Below are 22,184 nucleotides of genomic sequence, written 5' to 3'. Positions count from 1 at the left end.
AATTGAATTTAATTGGAAGGTTAGAAGAGGGTAACATTATGAAAATATGTATGAAGATGGCAATGGGGTGAAATGGATTGGTGATGAGAGGGGAGCCTTGGTACTCCTGAAGGCCTTGGACAGTGGATCCCATTTCTCTTCTCTGTGACTGTTTCCTTATCTGGAAAATGGGGATAACAGCACGACCTAGCTGACCAGGATTATTAACAGACTCAAATGATATGTTCATTATTAATAAACAGCATTAAATGACTGGATAAGCTCCACAAGTTACTTGTTCTGGCCACTTAGGATACTAAGAGATTTATACAATGTAAAAAAAAATTGCCTTGAAGAAAGTATATGTGAAGCACCAGATTCTATTTTGGAGCAAGAAGTAGCAAGCATTGCTGTGCAGTGGGGACGGGGTGGGAAGGGTGGGGGAGCAGGGAGGTGGAAAGTCTCTTGAGCTGGGTTTGAATCCCAACATGACCACTAATCACTGGCATAACTCTGGGCAAATCAACCTTCTGGGCCTCAGTTTCCTCATTCTGATGGGTTTGGACTAGACAGCCTCTCACACTTTCTCCAGTTGTAGATGAATGACCCTCAAATTGGTCATGGGCACCACTAAGAACAAGACTGCAGGATACAGTAAGCATTGAGTGTAGCCAGGGGATGGAGGAGGGGGAGATGGGAAGCCTCCCTAGGGAGCTAAAAGTACTAAATTCTTCATAATGTAGTGGGGATTAAATTGTTAAATGTTTTGTAAGGTGTGTTGAATGTGAAAAGTGATCTATAAATGCCTATTATTTTTGCTAAACAATAGAGCGCAAGGCTTTTGTAACTTGAAGAAAGCCGTTTTTCAGTGTCTCTTCCTACAGTGCTTTTAGGAAGAAACATATGGTGGTAAGGCCAGTAGTTGAGTGCTTAGGAGATCACTTATCATGGCGATAATATTCGGATCTTTTCAATATTCCTTATTACTGTTGTGATGTAAAGAGCCCTCTGAGGCCTCTTGGTTACATGGTTAGGTCTGAATATTTGAAAAGCACTGCTAGCTTTTCTGTTTTCAGGATCAATTCCTTTGGAAAACTGTTGGTTACATGGTGATTGTAAAGCGTGATTGCCTTTCGAGGGCCATTGTTTGTAATGAATCGCTACATTCGGTTTGGTTGCATTGTATGAAAAGTGCCTTTGTGATATTGATAGAGTGTAGTTGGGTACCTCTCATTGGGCTTTTAAGATAACACACTTAAGGTTCAAGTTTTATCTTAGTATTTTATAGATTAACAGGAGACAGAATGTTGCTTCATTCTTTGAATCTTTTTGGCTTGTAACCCTCTCCACTTGCTTTTTTTCCCTTAGAATCTTTAATCATAAAATAGAAACCAACAGTCACCTTAAAGCTTATCTTATTCAGTCAAACCCCTGCATTTTACAGAGGAATCCCCAAGAGGCACTATAGTCTGCTCAAAGTCATATAGCATAGCTAATAGAAACAGAGGCAGGGCTGAAAGTCTTCTGACTCCCAGCACCGTTCTAATACAACAAATGCTGGGCTTGTGACTGGCTACCTTTAAAATTCAAAATGATTACAAATCATTTCTCCCATTCTGCATCTTAGAGTGCAAGAAGTCAAATCAAAGAGAAGGAACGAGTTTTCTTGTTATTGATTTTTTTTCTAACAAAAAAAAAGAAAGAAAAAGAGCCACAGTCCTTGAATAAAGTAGCGCCATTGTCATTTAGGACACTTCAGTATTTAGTAGAGGCTGTAGATTGTGGCTTGGGAGAAGAGTGGTCAGCAAAAGTGAGCCAATGAGATTCTCCTTATGCTTTTTATTGTTTCAGATCAGAAATTAATAGGAGAGTGAAACCTCTGTGAAGCCTCATTTGGGTGAAGTGGCAAGGCATGTGATGAACTGGGCATGTTTCTATGGCAGCAGTAACTTTTCCAAGCCCTCAGAAGGAATATAAAGCAATTATGACTAGCCCTTTTTTATTTAGCAATTTAATGTCCAGTATGTAGGTAATCCAGCTCCCTCACTGATATGTGTGCCTGCTGCCTACCTTTTAGCCATTTTTTACAGATTAGCACCTTCAGATTCGTGGGAAAGGGCAAGGAAGAGGGAATAAGTAATTCAGTCAGTTAACAGCAGTAATAAAAGCTTCAGAGAAAGAAAGATTTAAAATAAATAGCCAAAAAAAAAAAAATAAGGTCCAGAATTAGCTGGACTTAATTATTCAGTTATCTGTGTTATCCTGCTTCTCTACTACCTACTGATAATGAATAATTATCTCATGTTTAGGTGCCTGTTACCTTTGGTGAACCTTTTAAGTACACAATATCCCCTGTTGCTAAACTTTTTTTCCCTTTTTTTTTTTTAAATTTAGAATATTTTTCCATGGTTACATGATTCATGTTCACACACACACACACACACACAGTCTTTCCTCCCCCCCCCTTCCAAATCTGAAAAGCAGTTCACTGAGATATACATATATCATTGTTCAAAACCTATTTCCGTGTTCATATCTGCAAAGAGCGATCCTTTAACATCAAAACCCCAATCATATCCCTGTTGGTTTTTTTTAAACCTTTACCTTCTGTCTTAGAATCAATACTGTGTATTGATTCCAAGGTAGAAGAGTAGTAAGGGCTAGGCAAGGGGAGTTAAGTGACTTGCACAGGAACACACATCTAGGAAGTGTCTGTGGTCAGATTTAAACCCAAGACCTCCCTTCTCTAGGCCTGGTGACTTGCCCAGGGTCACACAGGTAGGAAGTGTCTGAGGTCAAATTTGAACTTAGGACCTCCTGTCTCTAAGCCTGGTTCTCAATCCACAAAGCCACCTAGCTGCCCCTTGATCATGTATTTTTCGTCTGTATTTCTGCTCCCACAGTTCTTTCTCTGGATGTGGAGAGCATTCTTTCTTCTAAGACCTTCTGGATTGTCCTAGCCACTTGTAGAAAAGTCAGTTACATTTGATTGTGTTACAACATATCCATCTCTTTGTATAAGGTTCTCCTGGTTCTGCTCCTTTCATTCTGCATCAATTCCTGGAAGTTGTTCCAGTTCACATGGAATTCTTCCAGTTCTTTATTCCTTTCAGCATAATAGTATTCCATCACCAACAGATACCACAATTTATTGAGCCATTTCCCCAATTGATGGACAATGCTAAACGTTTTCAGTTGCATTCAGGCTACTAACTGCTGTTGTTTCTTTATCCCTGACACACAAGTCAGACTCCTAGGTTCATAGAATATTTGAATTATGAAGGATTTTTAGAAGTAATTTAATAAAGCCTTTTCATTTTATGAATGAGAAAACAGATCCAGGCAGGGGAAGTCAGTCTCATTCAATCAGTAAACATATATTGTTCTTGTTCAATTGTGTTCTACTCTAAGTGACCCCATTTGGGGTTTTTGAAGCAAGAATACTGGAGTTTCCTGCTATTTCCTTCTCCAGCACATTTTACAGATGAGGAAACTGAAGCAAGCAGGGTTAAGTGACTTGCCTGAGGTCGCACAGCTACTAAGTGCCTGAGGCCCAATTTGAATTTAGGAAGATAAATCTTCTGACTCCAGGCCCATAGTTCTATTCATTTAACCACTTAGCTATCCCAAAACATTTGTTAAATGATTACTATGTGCCAAGCTCTTTGCTAAGCAATAGTTTCACACACACACTTTTAGGGGGCAGCTGGATGGCTCAGTGGATTGAGAACCAGGCTTAGAGACAGGAGGTCCTAAGTTCAAATTTGACCTCAGACACTTCCTACCTGTGTGACCCTGGGCAAGTTACTTAACCCCCATTGCCTAGCCTTTACCACTCTTCTGCTTTGGAACCAATACTTAGCATCAATTCTAAGACAGGAGGTAAGGGTTAAAAAAAAAATGGGATTTTAACTGGGATTTGAAGGAAGCCAGGAGGCAGAGTGGAAAGGGGAGAGATCATTTCAGCCATGAGAGACAGCCAAGACCAGGAGACAAAGTGTCTTGTTCAAGAAAGGGCATTGAGGAGTCCAGTGTTACTAGGGCCCAGAGGCCGTGATGAAATATATAGAGCAAGAAGACTGGAAAGGTAGATGGAAAGGGGAGATAGTTAGGAAGGGTGTTCAAATTCATATTGATTTAGATTTTTATCCTGGAGGCAATGAGGAGCCCCCGGAGTTTATTGAGGTGGGGGTGGGAGTGAATAAGACCTGTAATTTTGGAAGATCACTTCCAGAGTGGAGGATGGACTGGAGTGGGGAAAGACAGATGGCAAGGAGACTGGTCATCAGGCTGTTGCAGTGAAAGAGAGCCTGGTGGCAATGTCAGAGGAGAGAAGGGAGAACAAATGATAAATCTTTTGAAGTTCAAATCCAGAGGCTTTGGCAGCAGATGGGACATAGGGGTTAGAGAATAAGAAGTAGAAAATGGCACCCCTGGTTTTGAGACTGGATAACTAGGAGAATAGTGGTACCCTCAACAATAATAGGCAAGGTAGGCAGTGGGGAGGCTTTGAGGGGAAAGATAATGAGTTCATTTTTGCCGTGTTTGAATATAAAATGTGTATAGGACATCTAGTTCTAGATATCCAACAGGCATTTGGAGGTGTGATACTGGAGGTCATAGGAAAGGTTAGGGATTAACATGTAGATTTGAGAATCATCAACATAGAGATAATTGAATCCCTGGGAGCAAGTGAAATAATCTAGTGAATAATATCAACCGAAAAGAAAAGAGGACCTAGGGTCATCAATTGTATTCTCAAAATAACTTATTTTTGCTTTCTGATCAAGAGAAAGCATTCAGACTAAAGGTTATCTATCTTGTTGGCTTGAGTTTTTCATAGTAACAAAGTTAATATCTTGATTTGCCTCCAGAATTTTCATGTTGTCTTTCTATCATAGTACAGTGTTCTTCCACACAAGAAAGAATAAAGGCTGAATCGGTCAGAATTTAGATTGAGAATTGTGTGTCGGCTAAGGAGGATTAGGGGGGATTGAGGGAGAGGGAAAGAACATGAAATATGTAACTAGGAAAAAATATTTAAAATAAAAAATAAAATAAAAAGAATTTAGATTGAGTATAATCTCCAAAAACCCGGTTTAGTGTTGTTACCTTTTGGTTGCATGTAAAGGAGGTACAAGATCTGAAAAATGTACCTCAGTTGATATGTGTAAAGACATTAGATTAAGAGTATGGGAGCTGACTTCTAGTCTTAGCCTTTCTGTGAGCTTGGCTGAGTCGGCTGGGAGCAAATCATTTAATTTTTCTGCATTAACAGCTGTATGATGAGAGAATTGGCCCAGATGATCATTGAGCTCCTTTGCATCTTGAGTATTCTGTGACTTCAGTAGAATCCAGGGACACTTACTACTTCAAAAAAGAATACTAAAGCCTAATTCCAAATAATGCTATTGGAAATGTTAGATTAATAAATTGCCTATCATTGCTAATATTGTTTTCACCCTGACAGTTCTGGGATGTGGCCTCTTAGTAAAGAAAACCTTATATGTGCCTAGGTCTGGGTCCCTCTGGGAGTGCTGGCCCCATTTCTGTCCTGGTTTTGTCCTTTGAGGAGACTCATTAATACTAACTGGAAAAATCATATTCCTGAGACGAAATGGTGGGGAAATGACAGGAACAAACTTATATCCAATCTTCTAGGAAGAAAATTTTAAAAGTCTCCTTCAGGGCACTAGTGTAGATTTGGTTTGGCAAGACCATTTATGACTCCATGTGGAGTGGAAAATGGGCTTAGTTCGCTTCATGCTGCTCAATCTAATTTGAAGTAATTCAGGAATTCCTAGGTTCTTGAGGACAGAGAGCTTGCCTCTTTGGAGCCTTGTCTCCTGGCAATTTAGAGTAAAGGATTAAATTGAGCTGAAACCCAATTGATTGACACTTTGACATTCAGCAAATCGTAAAAAGAAAGGAGATTTTGTTCAGTTTTTAAAATGGATAATAGTAGAAAAAAAGTTTCCTAAAAGTGTCCAAGTTTGTAAAAAGGATTTAACATCCTCTTATTTAAAGCAAAACAAAACAAAAAGACCCAAATGCTAGAGATGTGCAGTAACACTTTCACAATTGCTAGTGATGTCATCTCATAGAAAGAATTTTATCTTTGGATAGGCGTCTGAAAAGGCCTGGCTGGAAGCATTAAAGTTGGCCAGCTCTGCCGAACTGGCACTGCCAGAGATCTTCTGAGGGGAAACAAAGGACTGTAAACTTCTAAGCATCATTTTAGAAATCTTATGTATAAAATTCAAGTATACATATTTATGAAATTTATAGCAGTTTTGTTTTTATATGTAAAAAGACTTTCTTCTGTACAGTATTGAGTAGCATGCTGTGTGCAGGCTGCCTTTGAGACAGATGAAGACGATGACTCTGCCCTTGTCTATCCTAAATAGCATAGTTTCAGGTTGATTTCAGTAAACTCCCATCTCTGCTGTGGTATGAAGGGAGCTGTACTCACCTTAACAAAATCATTTTAAATAGGCATGTGTGGTGCTTTTCATCTCTGTAGGAGACTAATAAATTGCAACTTGGAAGAGGTTTCAAATCGGCAAGTTAGCCAGATATTTTAAGCAATTTATTTCAGGGTGTATCAGCAGATTTTTTTTTCTTCCATTGCCATTTGGGTGCCTGCTGACACAGCCTAAATAAATATTCCAAGTGGCCTCACTTCCTAGAGATGAACGAATAATGATGATGGGCTAAAGTCTATTTAAGATCTAGTACCTTTCATTGATTCTTGTCCATCTGATTAACCCCTAAAAGAGAATCTTCCAAATAACTTCCAAGTCTTCCCAAGAGGACAGCATTGCAAATTCAGGATCCTTCAGATCCCACAACTAGTTTTGAGTTTTACAAGATCAGCTAATTGTTGACTGACTGAATAAAAGGAATCTTTCCTTTTTCAGTTTCAGCATCATCCTTATTGACATTCCTCTAAAATTCTTAACTTTAAAGGGAAGTGGATCCAACAAATAAATCAGCCAGAGAACAGGCTCCTGTTTCTGGACCCTGGCATATGCTATGTCAAAGGACCACAAAGTCTTTAAAATGATTTTTATTTTATGGTGGGGTTTTTTCCTTCTCTTATTCTAAGCCCTGTGGCCAGTGTTTTTGAAGTTTCTTGATGTTTTGAATTTCTTGATGTGTTTATTTGAACTTGTTTTCTGATTATGGAGTTCCTGTGGTAGCCTCATTGTTTTTGTGGGGTTTTTTAAGTCAAATAAACACCATCAGGAGCTAAACACTGCCTACAAATTATTATCTGTTGAGTGGTCAGAGGAGAGAAGGGGGGTTATCTATTTTAAATAGCTGGCCAGTTTAGAAGGAGCCTTGCTTGGTATTTCTGAAGGAAAATAAAAGCCAAATGACATAAAGCAGTTCTGTCATTGTGTCGATTTTAAGTCCAAATAATAGACTCTCAAAAACAGTGGCTTTCAATCTTTCAGGCGATTAAGAAAATGAGATTTGGTGTTGTATTACTGCACAAGGAACATATTTAAGGGTTTGGAGGAAGTACAAGCCTTTGCATAAAACATTCCTTTCAGTAAAATGCGCTTTCCCGGTTGGGCGCGCACGCACTCATTCACTTCGGAGCGATCTCCTCCCGGGCTTGGCAAGTCCAGTAGCCCCCGCTGCCTGTCTAGGTGTCCTGTGCCAGCAGTGGCCGGGGTCATGCAGGAGATGACGCCTAGCCCGGCTAAGGGGGCCCAGTGTCCCAGGCCAGGCTGGCTGCCAGCAGCTGGGCTTTGGCTTCTGAGGCCCGTCCCCCACCCCAGTCCTGCTGCCAGGGCGGAGCCCCAGGGTGGGCCGTCCCTACTTTGTCCCTGGGCCGCCCCTGCGCACTGCGTCCCGCCCCGGACCGACAGGCGGCCGGCCCGCCCGCTGGAGGGGGTGCTCCAGAGCTCAGTCTGGAGTCTGGACCTAGCCAACCTCCAGGACCCAAGTAAAAGCAAGCAAACTGCTCTGCAGCGGGAGCCTACGCTGGGGCCCCAAGCCCCAGCCAAGTTGCCGCTGCCTGCACATCTGGCACCACTGGAACTCTGGAGCGCCACTGGCTGCTGGCTGGGCTGAACTGGACAGAGGGACGTGTGCCCCGCACCCCATGACTGAGCAGGGGAGCGAGAGAAACGAAGGCGGTCCCCCACCCCACCTGCAGCCTCAGTGCCCCCGACATGATCCCCTATTTCTCTGCCAACGCGGTCATCTCCCAAAACGCCATCAATCAGCTGTGAGTATGGGCTCGGGGCTCGGGGCTTGCGGAGCCCTGTTAGAGCCCCTCACTTGCCAGGTGGAGACTCCAGCGGCAGCGGCAGCAGACTAGTTGGGGGGGGGGGGGTGCGGAGTGCAGGTTACGGACAAGAAAGAGGACAACAGCCTTATTTTTAAGCATTTTGAAATCGTCAAGTGTGCCCTGGAAGATTGGGGTGGGCAGAATGGAGTGGAGGGGGGAGCTGTAGCAGAAAGGGTGCTAGCTCGAAAACACCTCATTTGTAAGAATCCCAAGTTAACTCCGAAAGGATGAAGAAACTTGAACTCCCTGAGTGTTATCTGCGTTCTAGTGGAATACCAGAGGCTGGAAGGATGACAGCCCGGCAAGTGCCTGCGTGTAGTTGGGTCCCAAATCAAGTGAGATGGCATTTGTAAGTGCTTAACCCAGGGCCGGGCACATAGTAAGGGCTTAATAAATGCTTGATCCATTCACCATCCCTTCTCCCCTAATGGAGATCGGGGCGAAGGGTAGTCACCCAAGCAACCGGATTTCCAGCCCGGAAAAGTGTTCTGGAAATCCTGCTGTTGATTGAAGCAGTTAATTTTTTTAAAGTTTGGATTCTCTGACATGCTCCTGGTAGGATCCTCAGAAGAGGTTTAGGAGTTTGGCTCTTGAGTTATTTGTGGGAACTAGACCTGAAGAGTCTGGCTGAGCTGGTTTGGTTTATTACTGGTAGCACAGAATATGCTTTTGGCAGTCCAGACCCTGGAGTTTCAATACAGCCTCCTAGGACCTCCTGTGGAGGCAGCAGTTTAGGTGAGTGAAAGAAAGAAGCAATGCCTGAACTCGGCAAAACGAAGCACATGTTAAAGCTGCTGTCACTTGAATGAGGCTTTCAAAGGTGTCCTAACCCACCATTTTGGCTCAACTCTATCTGAGCAGTGTGTGAGTGTGTGAGAGAAAAACTAGTCATTCTGTCCCTGAGAGTTGCAAAGCTCCAAGCAGTGAAACCCTTCCTGTTGAAACTGGATCCTAAAATAAGTGAAATGGGTTGGTGGGATTCACTGTAGCTCAGAACAATTGAGCCTGCCTTGAGTTTTTTAGAGAGGTAGAATGGAATTTGGCCGCTAAAATTGCCATTGAGTGCCCAAATTGATTATGAAAAACTGTTTTCTGGCTGTTGGTCAACCATTAATCTCACTTAAATTCTGATATAGCTAACCCTCATGATTAGTTGTATATACATACTAAACACACACACATGCACACACAGAGTAATCATGAAGGGAAAATATTAACCCCAAAATAAATCTCAGATAATCTCTAAACCACATTTATTTTAACCAACAGATTTACCTTCCCTTCCCACCAAATCTTTGGCTAACTTTGGAACCAAATTGGCTCATTTCAGTGGCCATTTTCTCACCTGGAGAAAGTGCTAATGAGATAACCAAAAGGTAAATAAGGATAGAAGATAAAGCATGGATAATCCATAAACTCCCAAAAGGCAAAGCTTCCTGGACTTGGCTTTTTTTTTTTTAAGATGAAGTTTGAGTTTGTTAGAGAAAAATAAAACTTTTGCATTTGTACCTTCTGCCTTCCTCAAAAACATACAACATGATGTCCTAAGTAGCCTGCAAGGTCACTTTTGCAATTTGGCAGTTATAGGAATAATCTTTAACTGCTGATGTACTGCTTGCTAGTGAAATGCATTAATCACTACACTAAGGCTTATTTATTAAATGAATATTTCAAAAGAATATAGAAAAATTCTAAAATAAATAAGCTTCAAAAGAATATACACATATGCTTCTTTCTATTTTGAACTGTGTTCTTGGCATTTATTTTCTTGGCTAAGGCTTGGTCATTTTCATTGAAACAGGCCTAAAATTTGTAACTGCTCCTCTGGAGTCAACATTTGAATACCTACAATGTGTTTATTGCCCAGTAAAAAGAAAGATATTAAATAAGGGTTGAAAACCCCTTAAAGATCTTTTTTATTTTAATCCTAATTAAATAAATTACAAGAGTCATCATAGTTGTCCTTCCCACAAAGCCTAAACCTCAACAGAAATGAAGATTTTTCTCTCCGAATTGGCTCTCGCATAGGTAGCATTGAATGAGTGACTCCTATGGGTTGGTGAAAGACGCGTTCTTCAAACCTTGTCTTTGGGAGATTTAGTGGCCCAAGTCATTCTTTGGCTTTTCAGGTCTATAGAGCCTGTATGAGGAAAGGTGGGACTTGATGTCATTAGACTAATAATGGAATTGTGTGAAGGGCCAGTTCTCATTGCTATTTTTAGGATTCAGAGATGAAAAGTACCCATTCCCATTTAAGGAGGAAGAAACTGAGGTCAAGAGAAAGTCAAGGAATCATATATTTAAAAGTTAGAAAGGGACCATTAGAGGTCCCAAGTTTCAAACCCCTTATTTTACAGATAAAGAAATTGAGACCCCAGCAGTTCAATGGTTTGCTCAAAGTCACAAACGTACTAAGACAAAGAGTGAACTTGGGGTCTCTGAACTCAAGCTTAAGGTTTTAGTGCTTCAGGTTTCCATTTTGTAGACACCATCTCCTATCCAGAATTCTCACAGAATGAATGAATTGTTTTAATAGTAGAGTTTTCTGGATAGTTGAAGGTTTATTTTTTAAACCACAAAACATTTTTATTTGGAAACATTTTTGAAATACATTACCGATTTCCCTACTTTCTGAAATAGATTATCTCAAACTCAACCTCTTCTTGATTAAGACAGAACGATTATATGATGGCCACAGGCACTATTGAAGGGGTTTGTTGAGATGACTCACCCTTACATCAAATGGATGCTCTTAACCACTACTTTTTTTTGTCATCCCGCCCCATTTTCAGTTTTCTGCTTCTTACCTCCTGTGGCTTTGTAATACAGATAACCAGGAATATTAGAACTGTGTGTAAAATATGACTACATCTTGGTATTCTCAGATGAGTTAAGTGCATGAGCTTTATTAATAAACATTGCTGTCTTTGCTGCTCTTTTCCTCTTCCTAATACCGCCTTGCATTTTATTTTGTATTATTCTCTGCATATTCAGATATGTGCATGGTTCCTCCACCATTAGAATGTAAGCTCCTTAAAAAAAAGAATGTAAGCTCCTCAAGGACACAGTTTCTCGTTGCCTTATATCCCTGGTGTTTACTTAGTCCAGTCTTCTCTTAGAGGATAAGTAGCTTGTAGGTTAATAATGCTCTTCAGGAACCTTGTCTTCTTTTTTCCTTCACTTTTATGATTGATTGAGGTAGATGAAAAATGGTATGAGATAGCATTTATAGGATTTGGAGTCAGAAGACCTGGATTCAAATCTCAGCTGTGTTATTTACTACCTATGTGTTCTTGGGTAAGGTTACTTAATCTCCCTGCCTCAACTGGGATAATCTTGTGATATCTGAACCAGTGGAAATAGCTAAGTAGCTCACTGGAGAGTGCTGGGCCTGGAGTCAGAAAGACTTGAGTTCAAATCCAGCTTCAGACACTCATTAGCTGTATGACCATAGGCAAGTCATTTAATCTCTGTTTGCCTTAATCCACTGGAGGAGATGGCAGACCATTTCATTATCTTTGCCAAGAAAATCTGTTGTACTACGGGTTTGTGAAGAGTCAGGTAAGATGAACAATGATGCAAAGTAGGGGATTGGACTTGGTCTCCTTTCTCTAAAGTTCTTCCTACCTCTAAGTCTATGAATTGATCATTTTAAGTTGCTATGGGACTGAATCCTGGAGAAGTGTTCTGTCACTAAACTTAATGAGAAGCTTTTCTCATTAAGGATTGGATTAAAGCAGTTATTTAAATTCTTTTTTTTTTCTAATTAAAAGACTACAAATTTCATGGTCACTGTGTAAAAACATCAATGTTAATAGAAAGCATGGAGTTGGTTTTGGTAGATACCAATGAGAGACATTAGAAGTAAGTTAATTTGTGCTCAAACTCAAAGAAAATGTCAATACTGTTAATATAGACTTAGATACAACAAGAAAGAAGCCCATTTGTGCTCAGACCTAATTTTAAGATTCTGGAGTCAACCCTTAAGAAGAGGGTGGGAAGTCCCATAGACCTTTAACAGCATGCTAACTCTTATTCCTTTGGCTATCCATAGTTTTTAAATATAGTAAACATCTTAATTTCCAAATAAACTTGAACATTCTGTTATATAATGAGCAAACATATAGCCCCAGAGAGGAGGGCACTAAGCAGGGACCTTGGTTCATCTAATTCCCTGCCAGACATGGCTTGTCTAGAAATAAGTTGCTGTTTTTATGGTCTGAAAAGTTCGAGGATCATGAATAATTAGATAAAATGCTGGCATGAGCTATAATTGAAACAATGTTCCTATTATGAAGAACTCACATTAGAACTCTTGGAATCTATGCACTCTAGACATCGTTTGATTTGTTAATGAGGTTCCTTTAAGCCTTTTATCCTTGACCTGAAATATTTGTCCATAGTTATTTGGTTTCATTTATAAATTTGTTTGATGACTTAGCAGCTGTACATCAGGGGTTTAGAAAGCCTGGAGCATAACAGCAGATGGGCTCGTCAAAATGAGAATCCAGAATTGTTCCTTTTTGAGAAAGTGGAGCTCTGGCAACTTTTTCACTTTTTGCATGAATAATAAAGATCCTTGCATCTATATCATGTGATATACTTTTCAAGGTTAACTCACCTTATTTCATTGGCTCATCATAGAGTTTCATAGATGAGAAAACGGGCTCCAAAAGATTGAGTGGTTTTAAGGGTTTGCAATTTAGTATAGCTATGGACTCAGGTATAGATCTTAGAACTGTTTGCCCAGGATGATTTCAAAACCTTTTTGTACAGATTAACATAATGCCCCCAATGTATTGGTAGCCTTAGCTTTCTGACTCCAAAATGGCATGTAGGTTGTTATTTATGACAAGTAACCATTTCAGAGAGGAAAAAGAATCCTTGCTCTAATTTTGTCACACTGTGTTCACTAATCTGAGAGACCAACCAAAGGGGGGGAAATGAGGTTGTGTAGAGAAAAGGAAGGTGTTTGTAGTACGAGGAGCCAGTTTGGAAGAAGGGCAGGTCTGCAGAGTGGCATTTATGAACAACTATGGTAGGGCCTACTTTTACCAAGAGAATTGGAAGGACCACCTTTCCTGGAGTCTTCCAGAAATATTTTTTAGTAGTTTGTAAAGAAATTTTTCTAAAAGAAATTTTAATCTCTCAGGATGCTAGAAAACTCAATGGGGATTAGACCTTGAATGTTCATCAGTGTATTCTTCCCAGTTGAGGAAACCTCTCCTGTCTAGGTCATCCTCTTCTTAAAGCATGGTACCTAGGGGTCTGAGAGAAGAAGCGGGGGTCACAGCGGAGGCAGAACTTGAACCTAGATTTTCCTGACTCAACGATGAGCTAGTCCTGTAGCCCCTACAGCTTTCTGCCCCTCATTTCAGAACTATATGCATAGTATAAACTCTGGGCTTAAACTCTCATAGAAGTGAAAATGGTGTATGCTCTAATTTTTTTGAGTATATATCTTTTATCCACTACAGAATTTGTCCTTCCTCCCCACCTTCCAAAAATAGGACTTTTTTTTTTTTTTAATGAAGGAGAAATTCTAACGGGCAAGAAAAAATGGTACTTGATATAGTTCTGGCTAGGTAGGTATGGATCACCTAGATAATAATCATTTTTAGATATATAATGCTTGATGGTTACAAAGCACTTTAATAGGCATAAGTTCATAATACTTTGGGAAAAGTAGGTCTGGGGGCAGGTAGGTAGCACAGTGGATAGAGTACCACATCTGGAGTTGAGAGGACCTGAGTTTAAACTTGACCGTAGATAACTTCCTAGCTGGGTGACCCTGAGCAAATCACTTAACCCCAGTGGCTTAACCCTTGCCACTCTCTGTCTTAGAACTGATACTAAGAGAGAAGATAAGGGTTTAAAAAGAAAAGTGGGTCCCATATTATTCCCATTCAACAGATGTGCAAACTGTGGCCCAAAGAAATTAAATGATTTGCCCAAAATCACACAGATAATTAGCTCAGCCAGAATAGAGCCAAAAACAGCTGTGTCCTAATGCTTTTTTACTGTTCACATTCATATCCTTGATGAAGGAGAGAGGGAATATAAGATGTTTCTTATTATTAATCAAAAATCTCTTTTCCTTCCTGAAATTTGTAAAACTCTTCAGTCTTTAAACACTAACCAAAGCCCAATTCCTAGAGAGAAAAATTTCAGTGTCTCTTAAGACTTTGGCCCCATTGAATGAACTTCTAGGGATCACCTGCTATTAATTCTCTCTTAGTACTTTTGAGTAAATGTGAATCTTGTTCCTAGTCACAAAACTTAATTGAGGCTATTCAGTCTTGGGCTGGCAAGCACAAGATGTGCACATACAGATTTCCTAAAAGCAGGGGATGATCTCTGTTTCTGGATTGCCCTTACAATCAAGGGTTAAGGCAACCAGGAAAAGACTTTCTTTTGCATAGTTAGGTGATGCAGGATGTTGCTACCACTGCTGTAATTAGTTTTAACTTGAAGAAATGTGCAAAGAACATCAAAGCTTCCTTAGGCGTGCCTATTCAGAAAGGATGTAGCCAAGTGTTTATAAATAGGTTACAGGTTTTAAACAACAAAAGGTGAATTTGGACTCTCTTTTTCCATATTGCCTGGGGAAAGTATATAACCCAAACACTACATCAGATTTGTGTTAACAGGGGTGGGACTCTTCCATATTTATGGCCTCGTCTGATATTTGGAGTATATTTTTGTCTGTGAGAAAAATTACCTCCCTTTAACCCTAATAAAGCAAGCTTTGGGCTGCCTCTGTCTTCTAGTGAAGATTAACCATTTCTATGCCAGTTATTTTCATGTCACAATTTTGATTTTCAGAGATCAAAGTCAACATAATTATGCATTTTATGATACAAGTTTTAGAGAGGAGCTTCTAGCAGTTAAAGCTGCCCAAAACTTGATTGGACCATTTGTTTAGGTAGTAAGTTCCCTGTGACTGTCAATTTTCAAGTAGAAACACTATGGTCATTTATCAGATAGTTGGAGTGATGGATGGAAGGCAAAACTAGATCATCCCCAAGGTCGGTTCCTACTCGAAGATTTTGTGATTCTTTGAGTTAAATGGACCAGTGGTGTTTCTCAATGGAATAGATATTTTCCTGTATACTGGGTTATTAGGGGTTAAATGCAAAAGGAGCCTTTTTCCTCTGTGCTAGGCAGGAAACTTCTCCTGCTGTATTAGTCACCACAGGTGACCGGCAAGAAGAAATTGGCCAGGTCTGGGAACTCAGCATCTTGTCTGTGCTGTGACGCTTTGTGCATTGTGTTGCAATAGCTCGCCAGTGTTGATAAGGGCTGAACAGAGTGAGGGCTCTTCCTGTTTTTCTCCTTTTGCTTTACTGATTCCACAGATGGCTCTTCTGTACCACTGAACTCCCAGAAGAGAGATGTCACTCTGTCAGGGCCTTAGTATTTTGTCTCGGGAAAGCTTCCATAGGTTTGTTGGACAGACAGCTAATAAGCAAGCCCTCCACCCCTTCTCATTAGACTACCCACTCTGGTTTCACATTTTGTTTGTGGTTGTTGTTTTAACGAACCTTTTGGTTTTGTGGGGAACTTCCGTTTCGCTAGTTGTGTGTGGTTGGGGATGGGGAGGGACTGACACTCGGAGGATTTGTGTTCCTAGGACAACTGAAACAACACATTTAAACAATGAGTGAGCAGAGGACCCCTCCAGGGCCCCTTGGATCAAGCTTGGAATGAGCCAGGCTCCCACCCCCACCTCTTTTTGACCCAGGACTAACTCTCACATTATTGGAGTTCTCCTTTACAACCCTTAGCTCTTTCTAATCTTAATTCACAGCCTAACATCAGCTCTGTGCAATCCATGGAAGGGTCCAGATCCTGGTGGTAGAACCTAGGGTTCTTTTTATGTATATAGCTCTTGAGCCGGGATATACCTGAGTGTATCATGATCCTCCTAAAGGTCTTGATATGTAGAAAACTGAGAGCAAAGGACCCATGCCTGATAGGGAAAGTGCCGTTATTGTAACTGTGTTACCAATAATTACTGCCATTGATCAGTTGGAACAGAGTGTTGTGTCTGTGAAAAGCTGTTGTGTCAATGGGTAGTGGTCACTAAGTAATTGTTCCAGATGGGTCCAGGTGTGTCATCTTGGATGAATTTTTATTACATACAATCACCCCAGCCTATCCTCCACTTTGCAGATATTATGTACAGAGAAAGCTGATGGAGAACGGCTGCCAGTTCCATGACTACCACTGTAGAATCTGATAGCATGATCTGTTAAAATAGCATGTAAAAATGTAAAAATAGTAGGAAGAGTGATCATTTGGCTTCTGCTGGTGATGTCATCATCCAAGACAGTACATGGACCCCTACTGAAAGCCAAACCCCTCCCTCTCTTCCCCCTTTGAGCTGTTTGTATATTAGCATCATGTGGCAAGCAAAGCTGGTCATTCTCCAGAGAGCTGGTAATATTTTTGGTGGTGTGATTGAGGGAAGGGAGAGACAGGGCCACGAACCCTCACTTGTCATTCTTTTAATGGCTCAGTTTCATTTAGAACTGTTCTAAAAGCTCTGAGAAGCTCCTTAGTTTATAAACTAAACTTTTGTGAAAACAATTCACCTGTTTACTGAAGGTGGCTGAAATACGGATATCTTTGGCAGGATAGAGAAAATCCCAAGCAACCTCTGCAGTTATGCAACAATTCCAAAGATTAAGAGCATTCAAATGCTAAGCCAGAGTAAGAGCTTAGTAATATTAAGACAAAAAAAAAATCATTGAAGCTACTAAAAAACAACATATCTCTGTAGACATTTCTGAGGGAGTAGAAATAGCAAAGTCCTCATTTTATTTGGGGGGGGGGGAGATTTTGAAGCAAGATGTAACCATTTTTCCTGTCATTGGAAGTGATTCTGGGCAAGTAGGGAACTTGGGACAGGCATCTCTTCCCTCTCAACCAGAAGTAGAACTCTTGTAATCTTTACATTTATGTTCTAGCTTTTATCATATATGTTTGTGTACAAGCCTTATCTTTCCTAGTAGAGTGTAAGCCCCTTGAAGCAACTGGACCCTTTCTTAGTTCTCATTGTTATCCCTTCAGAGTCTAAAATGGCACTTTGCGCCCAGTAGGTATTCAGTGTTGAATTGAATAATCTCACCTCTCACCAGAAAAGGAAGAATTTATGGCTTTGACTTTATATCTTGCCTATGCATTGCATGTATCCTTTAAAGAACTTGAGAGTATAGCATTCTTCCCTCTCCTGACTTCATCACCACAATTCAACTGGCTTTTTACCCTCATGCTTTACTCTCCCCCCAGGGCCCTCCTACTCTGGAACTTCCATGCCAGCCAGCCTCTTCTCCCCCCCGCTGAGTTCTTTCTGGTGCCTTCCATTTTGGGGATGATCCAGGCCAACCATCCTTCATTCCCCTCCTGGCTGTGCTTCTGACTGTCTTGGTCACCATACTCTTACCAGGTGACCCTTCTCTTACCTTCCCTTCTTTCAGTTCTCTTTTGTATTTTCCTCTGTTTGAGCTAAATTGCTTGAGAACAGGGTCTTTCTTTCTTTATGCTTTTGCATTTGTATCCCTAGTCTAAGCATAGTACCTGGCAATTAATAAATGCATGTTACCCAAATATTTTTAGCAATGCTTGTTGTAGTAGTGGAAATCTGGAAGCAAAATAGACAACCATTGATTGGGCAAACAAGTTGTAGTACCTAAAAGTAATGTAACATTGTGGCACTGTAAGAAACAGGATTATGTTGAATACCAAAAAAAAACATGAGAAGGGGGCACCTAGGTGGCTCAGTGGATTGAGAGCCAGGCCCAGAGATAGGAGGTCCTGGGTTCAAATTTGACCTCAGACACTTCCTTTGCTATGAGACCTTGGGCAAGTCGCTTACCCCCCATTGCCTAGCCTGGTGATGGCAAACCTATGACAATGTGTGTCAGCACTGACACACGGAGCCATTTTCAATGACACACGGCCGCATGTGGCCACATACAGAGAAGTATGGGACCGCATGCTGAGGATGAAACATTTGCTGTGGTGTAGTGTAGACACTCTGTGCACTATAGATGACAATTCTACCTATACTAATTTACCTATTTTGGTTTATTAAATAGTTATATATTACAATTATGCATGTTTTATTTAAACTATAAATATTGTGAAATTATGGGTTTTTTCTTGATGCGACACACCACCCGAGTTATGCTTGGTTTTTTGACGAATTTTGGCACACCAAGCTCAAAAGGTTGCCCATCACTGGCCTAGCCCTTTCCGCTCTTCTGCCTTGGAACCAATATGCAGTATTGATTCCAAGACGGAAGGTCAGGGTTTAAAAAAAAAAAAAAAAGCATGAGAAGACATGAACGGATGCAGTGTAAAGTAATCAAAACCAGGAAAATGTTATACACAATGATTATCACAATGTAACTAGAAAGAACAACAGAACAATAGGAATTGAATGTTGAGGGAGGAGAATGTGTCTTATTCTCTTCACAAAGGAGGAGAACTGTGGAAAACTATTATGATATTAGGCTTGTTTAGTGTATTGGTTAGTTTTGCTGAACATATTTTCTTTTTCTCTATTTAAAAATTAGTCTGTTATTAAGGATGAGAAAGTTGACCATTGGGAAATGTAGGTGATCTAAAAACCAAAGATATCAACTTACTAAATTTTTGAAAAATAAAAGTTTGTGGGTATATATACCAACCAGTGTGTCATCTCTGTTCCTCCACTCTGACTTGGCCTTTCCTGTGTGCCTTTACACACCTTAGGCATTTGACAAATGTTTGCTGAAATGTTATCAGCCTTGGTTTTCAAGTTAGCTTTTGGTCACCAGACTATTAGCCTTGCCATTTTTTAGAAATCACAGCATGTGCATACTTACATTTTATCTAGAAATAGAAATTTGTTTTCTGTTTTCTGCAACATGTGATTTATTCTTAAGTTTTTATTGTTTAAGTGAAATATGTCAGTATTTTTTATTTCAGACACTTCCTTTGCTGTGAGACCAGTATTATTATATTGGTGTGAAACCTATTAAGTGGGATCCCAGCACAACAGAGAAATATGCTTTCTGCAAACCATCTTAAAGACTGATCCCCATATGGCTACACACTTGGTGATAAATTCTTTGGCCATTGGCAATCCATAAAACAAAGATAAAACCAGGTGGACCTCAATTTTGTGCTATGACATCAATAGTAACAAAGGAAAAGGGGACAGAAGGGACTAAAACTTGGGGAGTTTTTAGACCATTTGATAAACTGTATCTTAGCCATAGGAACTCTGAATGTGAGATCTTTGTACTATTTTCAATAAGTGGAATACTACCAAGAGAACTGAATCACACCAATCTTATAATTCCTACTACAAATGGAACCAGGAGACAAAAAGCAAGTTTTAGCTAAATAGAAGTATGGCTCTAAGGTTTTCCTTGGAGAAACAAAAAAAGGAATTGGCAGAGTTGGTTTTATTATGCATGTCCCAATGTAGCCAGAAACACCATTTCGTGGGACACTGAGTCATCTTATATTACAGGACTGATGACAAGGATTCACAAAAACCAGGAAAATAGTTGCTTCTATAGTAGCATCTGTTTCAGAGGATAAAAAGGTAAAGAAGTTCCATAGATTTCTCAAAATGAAATCAGGAAAAAACTGAGAATAGGAAAGATCAGCTAGAAATAGATTGGAAAGCATAGGTCAGGAATAAGGAATGTGAGTAGCCCCAAACTCACACATTCATGCCTCTACATTATAAATACTTTGAAAGAAAAAATTGGTCAGCACTAAACATGGGAAGCACCAAATAGCATTGTGAAAAAATGAAATTATTATGGAAAAGGATAAGGGAAGATTAATATTGTATCACAAAGCAAAGAAGTAGCACAAGATAAACACTTTATAAAAAGTTTAATGAAAAGGCTGAAGCTAGGGGGTGCCAGAGGGCACAGAGTCAAAGACCTGAGTTCAAATCCAACCTCAGACACTCACTAGCTATATGGCCCTTGAGTGAGTCACTTTACCTGTTTGCCTCAGTTTTCTCATCTGTAAAATGAGAATAATATTGTGAGGATCAAATGAGATAATATTTGTCGGGTGCTTTAGCACAATGCCTGGAACATAGTAGATGCCGTGTAAACACTTATTCCCTTTTCTCCTTTCCCCGCTTAGTAAGCAATCGTCTCAAGGGCATTTGTGGATAAAAATCATAGGAAGACAACAAACAAGAGAAATTAAAAAGCTCTGTGTTTTTAATAATAATGTTTTCACTATCAAGGAGAGTAGAGCTATCATACTTAGACTCTAACATGGTCCCAGATGTGCTTCTAAAGAAACTCAAGAAGGGAAAAGCAATAGCAATAGAAGAAACCTGTGCTCCAAGGTGACACCATTGTGGGGAGAGTTAGGTGTCAATTCACACAATAACTGAAAAGAGGAATGATAATGGGGGTGGGGAAGGAGCAGGAAGAGTTGAGTTGTCATTAACCAAGAAAATGCAATGGAGAGTGTCAACATTTTATGAGAATCATATACACACCTTGAGGGCATCCTTGATGAAGTCTCAAGTAGGAAACAAACAGGCTTCTTCACAAGTGATGTTCCATGGGAAACTACACCTTTACCATCACTCAATCCAAAATGATTGAACAATATGAAGAATACCAGTTCCTGCTTTACTTTGTTGATGTCTAAATTTTTTTTTAACTTAGGCTAGAGCAAAATACCTTAAAGGCTCTCTTCCAAGTGAGGTGTCTTTCATTAATATAACAAAATCTGTCAGTGTTCCTTAAAAATATATATATATATGTTTTAAAAGTATATATAAAATATATATATGTCTATATAAAATATATACATATATTTAAAAGTATATATAAGTATATATAAAAATATATATTAAAAAAGTATATAATGACAAATATACTTTGGCTAGTGACTCTGATTATAAATATCAGAAGAGGCATAAAATAAGGAGATTTATTTTAAACAAAGGTGTTTGCCACTGTGATGGAAGGAGAGTGGACCAGATTACTTTCAGCAAAATACAAAGCTTCTCTAATGATGCCAAACATTAATCAGAAACAAAGACCAATCCTTTTTAATTCCATCAGGTTATTGGTTTTCTTATAAGGCTATGAGATGTGGAACACAACCGTTTTCTGAAGATTTGAAAATGATTGCCACATAGAGGACAATGTAGAGACATGATTGGTGAGGGAAGTCTATGACAGAAAGTAGGCAAGCAGCTTCTAAAAAGAATAAACAAAATTACTGAAGAGGTAGCACTGGTGAGATGGTAAAAGGCTAATGAGTGAATGGTTTATGGCTCAGATAATCACTGGGCTTCTTTCAGTGTCAGGAGAAAGTGGAGAAAGCCTATGTTCCTTCAGGTAAGCCAAGGACTAGTCCAGAGATGCAGAGGTAGGACAGGCAAAGATGGATTACCGTCTGCCTTGTGGGAGGGGACATCCAAACTGATGAGATCACAGATCCATTGGAGTACTTTAGTCTATTTGACCTTATTCATTATCAATACCTGTTAAAATAACTCTTTTTATCTGCTCTGTTTTTGTGATAACCCCACCTGCATTAAAGATTTTCTTAATAACTTCAGTACTTCAAGTATCTGTCATCATGTTGGTGTAGAATGTTACAGTATACTATACAGGCAGATTACAGTCCTTCTATAAATTGGACTTAAAATGTTATGGTGCCTGAAAAACTGTCACCTAGTGTCCATTCTGATGACAAGCCATTGGTTCTTGGGATAGCATACATGCAGTCCATCACTGGGCCTATACCCCCAAACCTCTTTTTAGTTTGGTAGGCCATGCTGGAGTATGTATTCTTCTCCAACGTATATATAACCTTTGAAGACCAAAGATCACTTCCATTCTGTGATGAAATA

General features: G+C 39.8%; 1 protein-coding gene across 1 annotated transcript in view; it reads left to right on the top strand.

The window, feature by feature from the left end:
* The first annotated feature begins 8,040 nt into the window (after positions 1-8,040).
* Positions 8,041-22,184, top strand: part of SSH2 (slingshot protein phosphatase 2) — a 100,078-nt gene continuing 85,934 nt past the window's right edge. The window contains exon 1 of the mRNA XM_044672891.1: positions 8,041-8,221. Coding sequence (XP_044528826.1) covers positions 8,166-8,221 — 56 coding nt within the window. The 5' untranslated portion in view covers positions 8,041-8,165. The remainder of the gene's footprint in view (positions 8,222-22,184) is intronic.

The sequence above is a fragment of the Gracilinanus agilis genome, chromosome 4, assembly GCF_016433145.1.
Source record: "Gracilinanus agilis isolate LMUSP501 chromosome 4, AgileGrace, whole genome shotgun sequence".
Classification (NCBI taxonomy): domain Eukaryota; kingdom Metazoa; phylum Chordata; class Mammalia; order Didelphimorphia; family Didelphidae; genus Gracilinanus; species Gracilinanus agilis.
This window is presented reverse-complemented; position numbering and strand designations above follow the sequence as displayed.